At 54.4% G+C, this 12,590-nt stretch overlaps 1 protein-coding gene across 1 annotated transcript in view; it reads left to right on the forward strand.

Annotated features, from left to right (window-relative positions):
* RP1L1 (retinitis pigmentosa 1-like 1) overlaps positions 1–12,590 on the forward strand; it is a 38,619-nt gene that overhangs the window by 24,546 nt on the left and 1,483 nt on the right. The window contains exons 2-4 of the mRNA XM_010840314.1: positions 5,362–5,977; positions 6,706–6,847; positions 8,789–12,569. Coding sequence (XP_010838616.1) covers positions 5,381–5,977; positions 6,706–6,847; positions 8,789–12,569 — 4,520 coding nt within the window. The 5' untranslated portion in view covers positions 5,362–5,380. The remainder of the gene's footprint in view (positions 1–5,361; positions 5,978–6,705; positions 6,848–8,788; positions 12,570–12,590) is intronic.

Raw genomic sequence — 12,590 nt, forward strand, 5'->3', positions numbered from 1 at the left:
ACCTAGAGCCAGACATCCTGGAATGTGAAGTCCAGTGGGCCTTAGGAAGCATCACTATGAACAAAGCTAGAGGAGGTGATGGAATTCCAGTTGATCTATTTCAAATCCTAAAAGATGATGCTGTGAAAGTGCTGCACTCAATACGCCAGCAAATTTGGAAAACTCAGCAGTGGCCACAGGACTGGAAATGGTCAGTTTTCATTCCAATCCCAAAGAAAGGCAATGCCAAAGAATGCTCAAACTACTGCACAATTACACTCATCTCACATGCTAACAAAGTAATGCTCAAAATTCTCCGAGACAGGCTTCAACAGTACATGTACTGTGAACTTCCAGATGTTCAAGCTGGAGTTAGAAAAGGCAGAGGAACCAGAGATCAAATTGCCAACATCCGTTGGATCACTGAAAAAGCAAGAGAATTCCAGAGAAACAGCTACTTCTGCTTTGTTGACTATGCCAAAGCCTTTGACTATGTGGATCACAACAAATTGTGGAAAGTTCTTCAAGAGATGGGAATACAAGACCACCTGACCTGCCTCCTGAGAAATCTATATATGCAGGTCCAGAAGCAACAGTTAGAACTGGACATGGAACAACAGACTGGTTCCCAAATGAGAAAGGAGTACGTCAAGGCTGTATATTGTCACCCTACTTATTTAACTTATATGCAGAGTAAGTCATGAGAAATGTTGGGCTGGATGAAACACACGCTGGAATCAAGATTGCCAGGAGAAGTATCAATAAACTCAGATATGCAGATGACACCACCCCTATGGCAGAAAGTGAAAAAGAACTGAAGAGCCTCTTGATGAAAGTGAAAGAAGAGAGTGAAAAAGTTGGCTTAAAGCTCAACATTCAGAAGATGAAGATCATGGCATCCGGTCCCATCACTTCATGGGAAATAGATGGGGAAACAGTGGAAACAGTGTCAGACGTTATTTTTTTGGGCTGCAAAATCAGTGCAGATGGTGACTGCAGCCATGAAATCAAAAGATGCTTGCTCCTTAGAAGAAAAGTTATGACCAACCTAGACAGAATATTAAAAAGCAGAGATATTACTTTGCCAACAAAGGTCCATCTAGTCAATGCTATGGTTTCTCCAGTAATCATGTATGGATGTGAGAGTTGGACTATAAAGAAAGCTGAACCCAATTGATGCTTTTGAGCTATGGTGTTGGAGAAGACTCTTGAGAGTCCCTTGGACAGCAAGGAGATCCAAGCAGTCCATTCTAAAGGAAATCAGTCCTGAATATTCTTTGGAAGGACTGATGTTGAAGCTGAAACTCTAACATGTTGGTCATCTGACGCGGAGAACTGACTCATTGGAAAAGACCCTGATGGTGGGAAAGTTTGAGGGCAGGAGGAGAAGGGGACGACAGAGGCTGAGATGGTTGGATGGCATCACCGACTCAATGGACATGGGTTTGAGTAAACTCCGGGGGTTGGTGATGGACAGGGAGGCCTGGTGTGCTGCAGTCCATAGAGTCACAAAGATTCAGATACGAGTGAGCAACTGAACTGAACTGAACTGACATCTATCCCTGGGGATCTAGTGGGAGGATCTGGCAGGGGCCTCAGAGCCCTGCCTCCCACCCTCAGGGGTCCCCTAGCTCAGAAATCCAGTTTTGGAATTGGGGAAATACTGAGTGTTCACTGGTGCTGCTCCCTGGAGGCTCTGTATCCCTTTCTGTTTCAAACGACAGAGGCTCCAGCTCAAATTCCTTAAGCTAAGGGGAGAATAGCCGGCTGGTATATCCGAAGAGACCAGTTTTCCAGTTTGGGTGCTGTGTTCAGGGGCTTCTCTGGTGGTTCAGATGGTAAAGAAACAACCTACAATGCAAGAGACACGGATTCAATCCCTGGGTCAGGAAGATCCCCCGAAGAAGGAAATGGCAACCCACTCCAGTATCCTCGCCTCATGGACAGAGGCGCTTGAGGAGTCGGACTCGACTGAGGGACTAACACTCACTTCACTTTCTGGGCCCAAACAGTGCATCCAGGGGGGCAGCCAGGTCGTTAAGACTTGGTTTCCCATCCTTGGTGGCAGCATCTTTTTCCAGCTGCACGAGGCAATCAGCTCTTCTTGGCCTCACTGCCAACCGGGCCAGTGCCAGGAAGAGGGCCACCTGATCCTGGGAATCTATCAGGGGACCTGGGGTGGCAGGGGAGTGGGGAGTCCCAGCACCAGGGCCCTTCAGTGCTAAAGCAGGAGCAGTCCAGGTAAACTCAGCCTGCAGTGACGCTTGCTTATTTCTCCTCTGCTTTTTAAAAAAATGTATTCATTTATTTTTAATTGGAGGGTCATTGCTTTGCAGTGCTTTGTTGGTTTCTGCCCTTCAACAACATCATCAGCCACACATATACCTGTGTCCCCTCCGTCCTGAATCTCCCTTCCATCCCACCCCAACCCCTCCAGGGCATCACGAGCATCAGACTGATCTCCCTTTGTCATACAGCAACTTTCCACTAGCTTTTGCGAGACTCAGTTACCATCCCCTTCTTCCTTACTCACCTGTTTTGGGATTAGAGGTAGGAACCCCTGAGTTGGCTTTTGCCAGCATCTCAGATTTCAGTGGGGAAGGGCTCTGTGTTCTGCTATTGTAGTTCTAGGGGCCAGAGCTGACCTTAGTGCGGTTCCATCCCCCCGGAGCCTCTGTCAGCTCCCTTAATAGAGCCTGTCAGATGCTCTGCGTCCATCCACTGAAGGCCCTTCCAGAACATCTGATCTTTCTCTTTCCACCGCGTGTTTGCACATAGGCCGCCGCCCCGACTGCTGGGAGCAGAGCATGGATGGGAAGGCCAGGCACTGTGCGGCCCGTCCGCCCTGATGCTGTGTCCACACTGCCATCTGATCACAGCATGCAGGAAGCCTGGCACCTCCTCTGCCCATCCTGCCAGCCTATCCAGCAGGTCAGAGTTGGCACCAAGGCCATATCTATTTGCCACACCGGTGCTAACTTCCTTCTTCTCTGGCTAATCCTCGAGTTGTCCTGCAGGTCTCTGCTCAGGAACTCAGCACGTCACCTCCTTCAGGAAGTCTTCCTTGACTTGCATTCCCCTTGATCTGCTTTCAGTCACACCCTGTTTATAATACATCTGTATCTGTATCTCCATCTCAGATCATGTCTTATGCTGCATCTTAATTATCGCCTACTTGCCACAGTAGAATTGGAGAAGGACATGGCAACCTACTCCAGTGTTCTTGCCTGGAGAATCCCAGGGACAGAGGAGCCTGGTGGGCTGCCATCTATAGTGTCACATGCATGCGTCGGAGGAGGAAATGGCAACCCACTCCAGTGTTCTTGCCTGGAGAATCCCAGGGACAGAGGAGCCTGGTGGGCTGCCATCTCTGGGGTCGCACAGAGTTGGACACGACTGAAGCGACTTAGCAGCAGCAGCAGCAGCGCCACAGCAGAATGGGACGTCTTTGAAGATGAGTGCCGTGTCTCAGTGATCTTTGCATTTCCAGGGCCCAGCATAGAGGCTGGCACATAACAAAGCTCAAAAAATCTTTGTTGAGTACACAGATGAGTGAATGAAGGAGTGACTGAATGAATGAATATCCTGGCCAGCATACTTTGAAGGTGAAAGAATCAAAAGTTCATTGTCTCTTTGAAAAAGAAAATTGATTGGCTTCTCCCTTCCCTATGGCTGAGGAGGAGGTGGCAGTTCTCAGTGACTCACCGTGCAGGGGAAGCAGAGCCTGTTTGTTTCTGCCGAAGAGGCTGGAGAGTAAGAAGTTACCCCTAGAATTTTCTAGAGGGATGTCAGAGGGAAGGGGCCGTCGGCACTGGGGGGTGCTGACCGCAACGTTGCCATGAGACTCTTGAGCCCGAGTCTCCTGGGAGCCGGCATGACCTCTGCCTTCACGGTCTCTCCCATCCCTGCAGAGCTGCTGTTGGGAGGTGTTGAGGAGGGCTCTGTATTCAGAAGTAGACTGGGAGGAGCAGTCCTTGGAGGTGGTGGGGACACTGGAAGACATGGGGACACTGAAGGACAGAGTGACAGACTGCAGTGATCCTGGGGGCATAGCAATGCTGGGGATATGGTGATTATGGGGGACATGGTGATGCTGGGGCGCATGGCCACACTAGGGACATGGTGGCACAGGGGGACACGATGACACTGGGAACACAATGATACCGGGGGACATGGTGGTGACTGCAGGAGATACGGTGACCTTCTTCCCCCTCTCAGCCCTTCAGTGGGGCCGAGAAGGATGTTCACGGTCACAAGTGGAACCGCCAGTCAAGCAGGAAGCAAAGTAGCCCTCTGGAAGGCGTGCCTGAGGGCCAGTGCCTGGCAGCTACAGGGATGTGCTGGGTCGGGGGTGGGGGGTGCTGAGAAAGCAGCTTAAAGGGCTTAGCTGGGAGGCAGGAGGCTGAAGAAGCTAATTATAAAGTTTGTGCAGAGATGAGAGACGATTACAAGTGCTCTTGTGCACCAAGATTTTGAAAATGAGAGCAGAGCTCTTTCCCCAAAAATGAATTGGGGGTACATGGTGAGTCAAGGTAAAAAGGAGATGTGGCCTCTGGCTGGACCGTGAGTGAGGAGAGATGGCTGCGGCAGGGGAGACTGTGGTCACCTGCCACGTGCATGGCAACACAGGTCCTGCTAGGTCTGAACCCATGTAATCAGGGGAGACCCCTCACTGGATCCTGACTGTGTGCATGGCGGTGATTGGCAGGCCTGGGCTCTGTGGGGCAGCTTGTGAAGCCTAGGTGTCATCAATCACTAGTATTTTTTGGGTCCCTGCTGTCTCTAGCAGGGGGCTGGGTGCCCTGAGGGTTACAGATTCTGTGCCCCATGCCTTTTAGCTATTGATGCTTGCTTTGTATTCGTAAATCCATTGAGTTGTGTTGTACAGATGAATATGGCTGCATTTTACCAAAACCAGACTAGTCATCAACCTCTTGGGTTGCACAGGCAGTGAGAGGGAGGTGGGGGGTTGGGATTTTAATTCATATCTTCTGATGCCAAACCTTTGCTCTTCCTTCTACTCATCAAAGGGCTTTCAGGGTGGCTCAGTGGTAAAGAATCCACTTGCAATGCAGGAGATGCAAGAGACATGGGTTCGATCCTTGGATCAGGAAAATCCCCTGGAGAAGGTAACCCACTCCAGTATTCTTGCCTGGGAAATACCATGGACAGAGGCACTTGGCGGGCTACAGTCCATGGGGTCGTAAAGAGTTGGACGTGACCGAGCAGTAGTAGCCGCTCATCAGAATGAACGAACGTGCCTCTCCAAGACGGGGTGGGGGAGATTTTGGGTGGAAAGGGAGCACCTCTGGGCCAACGCCAGGAGGAAACGCGCAGACCCTCAGGTTGCTCTCTGACTTTCCTTTCTCCAATCCCTTCCAGCTGCCTGGTCCTCCCCACCATGAACAGCACTCCGAGGGACGCCCCGGCCCCCGGCCACCGCGAGTGCCTCCTGCCTTCTGCGGCCCGGACCCCCTCTGTCACCCAGGTCACGCCGGCCAAGAAGATAACCTTCCTCAAGCGAGGGGATCCCCGGTTTGCTGGGGTCCGCGTGGCTGTTCACCAGCGCGCCTTCAGGAGCTTTGGGGCCCTGATGGACGAGCTCTCTCAGCGGGTACCGCTCTCCTTTGGGGTGCGCTCGGTCACCACACCCCGGGGCCTGCACGGCCTCAGCACCCTGGAGCAGCTGCAGGATGGTGGCTGCTATCTCTGCTCCGATAAGAAGCCCCCCAGGACTCCCGGTGGGCTGGGCCAGCCCTGGGGGAGAAGCCCTTCCGTTCAGCAGTTGAGGGAATTTGAGGCACCGGGAACAGCCTCTACCTGCAAAGGTCTCAAAGCCTCAAGGAGGATCACACTGGTTAAGAACGGGGACCCTCGGCTCCAGCAGACAGTGGTGCTCAGCCACAGAAACACTAGGAACCTAACGGCCTTTCTCAGCAAAGCGTCGGACCTATTGCGCTTTCCCGTGAAGCATGTGTACACGACCAGTGGGAAAAGGGTAGGCTGTCCAGGATACCGTTTCCTTAAAAAGATGTCCGGATCTCAGCTCGAAACACTTAGATGGAACTGGACAGTTATTCCTTTAAAAGAGGCACTGACACAATTGATGTGTGTGTGTGTGTGTGTGTGTGTGTATTAGTTGCTCAGTCGTGTCTGACTCTTTGCGACCTCATGGACTGTAGCCCACCAGGCTCCTCTGTCCAAGGGGCAAGAATAATGGAGTGGGTTGCCATTTCCTCCTCCAGGGTATCTGCCCAATCCAGGTATCAAACTCAAGTCTCCTGTATTGCAGGCAGATTCTTTACCATCTGAGCCACCAGAGAAGCCATCAGACACAACTGCTACTGTGTATTAAATAGATAACTAATGAGGACCTACTGGCAACCCACTCCAGCACCCTTGCCTGGAAAATCCCATGGATGGAGAAGCCTGGTAGGCTATAGTCCATGGGGTCGCAAAGGGTCAGACACGACTGAGCGACTTCACTCACTCACTCACTGTACAGTACAGAGAACTCTACGCAGTGCTCTGTGGTGACCCGAATGGGAAGGAAATCAGGAAAGAGAGGATGGATGTATATATATGGGATTCCCAGGTGGCTCAGCGGTAAAGCATCTGCCTGCAAAGTAGGAAACATGGGTTTGATCCCTCCCTCTACCTGTGCTTTGCTGGGCAGAAGGGGGTCCTGCAGACCGGGCCCCTTGACTCCACACTCTCCTTCCCCAGGTGGACTCTCTGAAGGCTCTGCTGCGAAGCCCCTCTGTGCTGGTGTGCGCCGGTCTCGAGCCCTTCAGACCGCTGGTGACGGAAGATATCAGAAGAAAAGGAAGTGAACCTTCATCTGGGCAGACTTCAAGGAACAAAAGTGGTGAGTTGGGTCTGGAGGATGCCCAGTTTATTTGCACTGGGTGGTGGTTCAGGAGGGTCGGGCAGATATCCTTTGTAAATCATTTAGGAAACCTGCCTTTGGCCCCACACCTGGCATCTCAGTTCTCTAGAGGTCTCTCTTGCCCCTTCCTCCTTCTCATCACATTAACTGAGCTGGACAGTTGACTGGGATAGGAGAGAGGGGAGTCTGGTATTTAAAGAGAGCAGAATTAAGAGACCTTGAGCTCTAAGATTCTAGGCTCTAAAATAAGCTTTTGTTAAGGAACACAGTGGGTATACCATTATGGGCACAGTGAATCGTGGGTATGTGGCATTTGCATCTTTCAAGAGTCATGACTCTCTTAGGCAACAGTGGGGATCAAACAGACCAAAGAAACAAATCACAACCACGGGTCACCCATCCATCCATCAATCTATGCAGCCAGCCATATACCCATCCAAAAAGTCTATGTGCCAGAGGTAGCCTTGGTTATTAAAAAAAAAAAAAATTAAAGCACAATCAACAAGTACAGAGAAACATTTCAGCAAAATTATTGGAATTACTATGGGCAAATTTTGGTGAATAATCAAAATAACACCCTTTGTGAAAAGCTATTAAGAGAATGACAACAATGGTTTCTGTGATTGTCCATGCCAAGTTCTGGACAGAGACATGTCAATCCCAGCCACTCCCCTGGGGGAACCCTCAGTCTCACTTGATGCTTATGGAGAAGCAGAGCTTGGCAAACCTTCTCCTACCCAGCTGGACTCAAGCGAATCTGCTCTTTTGCTGGCCGTAGGCTCAGCCTCCACCAGCCACTCCCTCTTTGCCAAGTGTTAGCTCAGGAGATAAAATGAGAAAGTACGAGGGGTTTCCTTTTTTCTCAGGGTCACGTCTTTCTGTCCCCAGTGACCCCCTCTTTTTCCCTTTTTCATGCTGAGGGACAAGTTTAGCTGTCATCTGTGTAGGCCCTTCCTTGCCATCATTTATCAACCCCAAAACTTGATGAGTGTTAAGATGATAAATGATAAATCACCAGTTGGAGAAGGCAAAGGCACCCCACTCCAGTACTCTTGCCTGGAAAATCCCATGGATGGAGGAGCCTGGTAGGCTGCAGTCCATGGGGTCACTGAGACGGACACGACTGAGCAACTTCACTTTCACTTTTCACTTTCATGCCTTGGAGAAGGAAATGGCAACCCACTCCAGTGTTCTTGCCTGGAGAATCCCAGGGACGGGGGAGTCTGGTGGGCTGCTGTCTATGGGGTCGCACAGAGTTGGACACGACTGAAGCAACTTAGCAGCAGAAGTAATTGCAAACCATCTTACAGTTATACAATCAGGGGTGAATGCAGCAACTTACTGATTTTATTTCCTGCACTGGGGGTGGGTGTGAAGAGGGCTAGAAGTTAACTCAGGGCACTGATGCTGTACAGCCCACCCTACTGTCTATGAAGAACCTACTCTGTGCCAGCAACTCTGAGGAAGTCTTATATGCACTGCCTTGCATCCTCAAAATAAACCTGCCAGATAGATCTATTACTTTTACAGTTCAGGAAAGAGGTCCTGCCAAAGCTTACACAGCTAGGAAGTGGCAGGGTTGAGATTGAACTCGGACTTCAAGTTCATCTCTCTGGGCTGTACTGGTTCACCACCCGGGAACTCTGCAAAGATTCATTCTAGAATGGTTTCTGTCCTAACTGCTGGTTTGGGAGGTGGCAGGAGTATACAGTATTATTGCCTGGAAAATCCCATGGACACAGGAGCCTGGTGGGCTACAGTTCATGTGGTCATAAAGAGTCAGACACGACTGAGATGGTAGCGTACAGAGAGGGGTGTACAGGCTGTGGAAGGCTCATGACCTTGACTCTTCTGCCCTGAAGTCCCCACCAGCAGCTTATTATCTTTCCCTCTTTTCTCTTGCTCGTCATTATGCGCCAGGGAGCTGGGGGCCCAAGGCCAAACAGAGCGTGATCCACGCACGGTCCAGGTTGGAGAACAGGCCACGGCAGTTCTCCTTGATGTCGGAGAGGTCGGGGCACAGCGACCCCTCGGTGTTCCCGCATCGTGCCTGCATGTGCCCTGCCCTGGACAGGCACCCTCTGAACACTCCTGCCCAGCTCGGCCCCTTGGTGACAGGTGAAGACATCGAGAAGAATGTGAGCGTGAATGAGGATGGCAGCCTATCTGTAGAGATGAAAGTCCGCTTCCACCTGCTGGGGGAGGACCCGCTTCTGTGTTCCAGGAGGCTCGGGAGGGCCAGCACCCTCACCGCGACCAGTGGGGAGGGCCCCGATGCTGGGGAGGTGGATCTGCTTGGCTGTGTGTGGAAGGGCCACTCTGGGGACCCCTCAGAGCCTGGGGCAAGGGGACTGGGGCCCTGCGAGGTGGGAGGGGTGGGAGCCTTTGACCAAGGCCAGCGGCAGCAGGGGTCTAGATACGAGATCTGGATGAACCCCCTGTACATCTCCCAGGGAGAGTGGTCAGCCTCTCGGTGGAGGTCTGGGCTGACCCAGAACTCCCACTCCAGGGCCCCCCGGAGCCAAAGGGTCGCCAGCAGGAAAAGAGGGAGCAAGGACAGGGCCAGCCCTGCCTCCAGCGACACACCCCCTGGAGGCTCTGAGCTAAACTCCTCCTGCTGCTCTGGGTCCCTGGAGGATGCTGTGGCCAGCTGTGGCCCACATCTGGCCTCGGGGGCTGGTGAAGGCAAAGGCGAGGGAGCAGCGCTGGGCTGCAGGGACCATGATGGCTGCCTGAAACCCAGGACCCGCGGCCTGACAGATGCTCTTCCTGACTCCTCCGCAAGCGCCAGGTCTCATGAGGAGTGCAGCAAAAGGGACAAGCTGTCCCAGGGCCGCCCCAGCGAGACTCCCCAGAGGGCCACCCAGCAGGGAGTTCCGGGTTCCCCCACTGTGAGCCCCTTGTCTATAGCGAACAAGGACCCACAGGCAGAGGAGTTTGGACAGGGAGCAGGGCACCCCCAGGCCAGAAATAGGTCTGGGGTGAGGCCGCCCTCGACTCGGGGCCCGGCTGCTTCTGGGGATGATGCGGGAGGCTACACCCCACCTTCTGCCTGTGCCTCAGCCCTGGGCAGAAGCAGAAAGCAGGAGAGCAGAGCCAGCACCCTGTATTCAGCCAGCAGTTCTGTTCCCAGCCAAGGGGCCCAGAGGGCCTGCCCCAGGCAGCACCACAGCCCTAAGGACATTCACTGCCCAGTCGACTCGTCTGTGTCCCGGCCAATGCCGGGGCTGTCCAGCAGAGACAGGGCCCACCCACACGGCCCCCCACCCAGCCTTTCTGAAAGCCCACAGGGCACCTGGAAGCCTGGTTCCACCCTTCCAGGGCCACCCTTCTCAGGCTCTCTTTATTCCCAGGACACACGCAGGCTAAGCAGCATCCCCATTACCCCTGGGAGCAATTCTGACTGTGTTTCCAATTTCTATCCCCCCGATTCTCCCTCTCCTGAGACTGAAGGGGGCCCTGAGTTCAGGCCGTGCTCACCGGCTCTCACACCTTCAAACACATCCGGCCCTTTCAGTGCCCCAGCTGATGGCCTGGGTGAAAAGACTGGGGGTGACAGATTCCAGCCTTCCTGGCCCTTGGTCCTGCCAGCCGGGTGGCCTGAGGGAGGGAGGCTGGGAGCACAATGGGGCAGCTGCTGTTCACACCTGGGAACATCCCTGGCTCGCGGAGCCTCCTGTGGGACGATACAGACGATACCAGCCCCACAGCTGCAGGGCAGCCAGGGGCCCTCCTCCAAGGCCTGCTGGGTGTGCAGCAGGTACTGTCCCACGCCCCCCAGGACACGGCCCTTGGGCAAGAGGCATCCTTCAGGCAGCCGCAGCGAGGGTGACCGCAGCGCTGATGGGAAGCCTAGCGGGGAGCAGGTGGGGGAAGAAAAGTTGGATGCGTGGCATCCGCGGCCCCCTGGCTCTCAGGGAGCAGCCTCGGGGAGAGCAGTCAGAGCTGTGAGAAGGGGCAGGCCTCGCAGCGGTCCCCAGCTCAGGAGAATGGTCCAAGGGAAGCTCTCAGGCAGAGGAGGAGGCCTGGAGGAGCCAGAGGAAGGTGGCAGTGAGCTGCTGGGAGCTCTGCCCCGAGCCTCCCCAGAAGCTGTGGTCCGTGCGTGGCTGAGCAACATCCCGGAAGAGCCCATCAAACACGAGCTGGAGGACAAGGGCGAGGATGTGGCCGGGCATGGCCTGGAAGGCCCCCAAGAGGACCCTGTGGACAAACATTCCCCAGACAGTCTGGAAAGATCAGTTTGGGCCAGACAACTGCCCCTGGAACAGGCGGCCAGTGAGGAAGCAGAACCAGATAAAGCCTTTCCAGTGGCTAGCAGTACTAGTCCCAAGTCAGGAGAGGGTATGCCTTGCCGTGGAGTGTCAGAAACCCCTACGGAGGCTGGAACAGGCTGTGGACGGTGGGAGGGGCGCGTGCTGCCCAGCAGTGTCTCCACCTCCTTACAGATCATGAAGGCACTGATGGGGTCCCGGCCGGGCCGGCCCAGCAGTCTGCCTGAAGTGTCCCACTCAGCGGGCAGGAGGCTCAGCCGCTCGGCCCAGGCCCTCATCACCTGTCTCGCCAGGCTCCACTTCTTTGATGATGATGATCTTGGGTCTCCCGCTAGCAAAGTGAGGTTCACAGACTCCCCTCGGTACCAGGAGCTCCTAAGTACCTTCCAGGCCCTGTGGCCAGGGAGTGGCCTCAGGAACACTGAGCTGGAATTGGACCTCCGGGAGCTCGGCTGGCGCCAGGCCCTGCCGGCCCTCGGGCCCCACATTGCAACCGAGGATTTCAGGCCCACGTCCTCCTCTGGGGTGGATGTCGGCAGTGGTTCTGGTGGCTCGGGGGAGGGCAGCGGACCCTGCACCGTGGACTGCAGCTTGGTGTCTGAGAAGATGGAGCTGCCCTTAAGCATCTCCTGCCAGGGGCCTGATTCCAGAACCTTGGGGAACCCAGAAGTTCCGGGAAACCAACAGCTGAGTAGTTATGAGGCTGAGGGTGCTGCCAGTGACAATGGGGCAGAAAAAAACGGCAGGGAGCAGACGCTTGGGGGTGACCCAGACCAAGGAGATAAAAACACAATGCAGGAAGAGGGGGTACAATTGGAGGAAATAAAAGAAGAAAAAGAAAGAGCAGAACTGCAAGTAGAGGGTGTCAGAGGGTTTCCGGAAGAGGAAGGAGTCATGGAACTAGGATTGTCAGGGGCAGGCTCTCAGGATGGGGCTGGTGTCTGGGAAAATAAGAGCCTGAATGAAGAGGAGCCAGGAGACCCCACTGCCGTTGCCACGCAGAGCTCTTCAGAGAGGAGAGGGAGCCCGCCAGAGCCCCCCAGGAGCCTCAGCGAGAGGTACCTGGATGCCAGTGGGAGTCAAAGTGGCCCCAAAGCTGAGCCCCCTTTGGAGAAGTTGCTCGGAGCAGCTGAGACTGGCTGTGGGCAAACCCTGGACAAGATCACCCAGGGGGCTGGTGAGAGGGGCACTTGCAAGGGCCGCAGGGGGTCTCTGATCTCGGACCCCGTGTGGGTGTCCAAGTTGTTGAAGAAGATGGAGAAGGCCTTCATGGACCACCTCGCCACTGCCACGGCCGAGCTCTGCACCCGCTGGGGCCTGCAGGGCGACCACCTGCTGGACCAGATGGTGGCCGAGCTGCAGCGGGATGTGGGCCAGCGGCTCCAGGACAGTGTGGAGAAGGAGCTTCTCAAGGTCCAGAGCTGGGCAGGGGGCGCGGGCACGGGGCTGCC

The sequence above is a fragment of the Bison bison genome, unplaced genomic scaffold (genome assembly GCF_000754665.1).
Source record: "Bison bison bison isolate TAMUID 2011002044 unplaced genomic scaffold, Bison_UMD1.0 scf7180017864143, whole genome shotgun sequence".
Taxonomy (NCBI): Eukaryota; Metazoa; Chordata; class Mammalia; order Artiodactyla; family Bovidae; genus Bison; species Bison bison.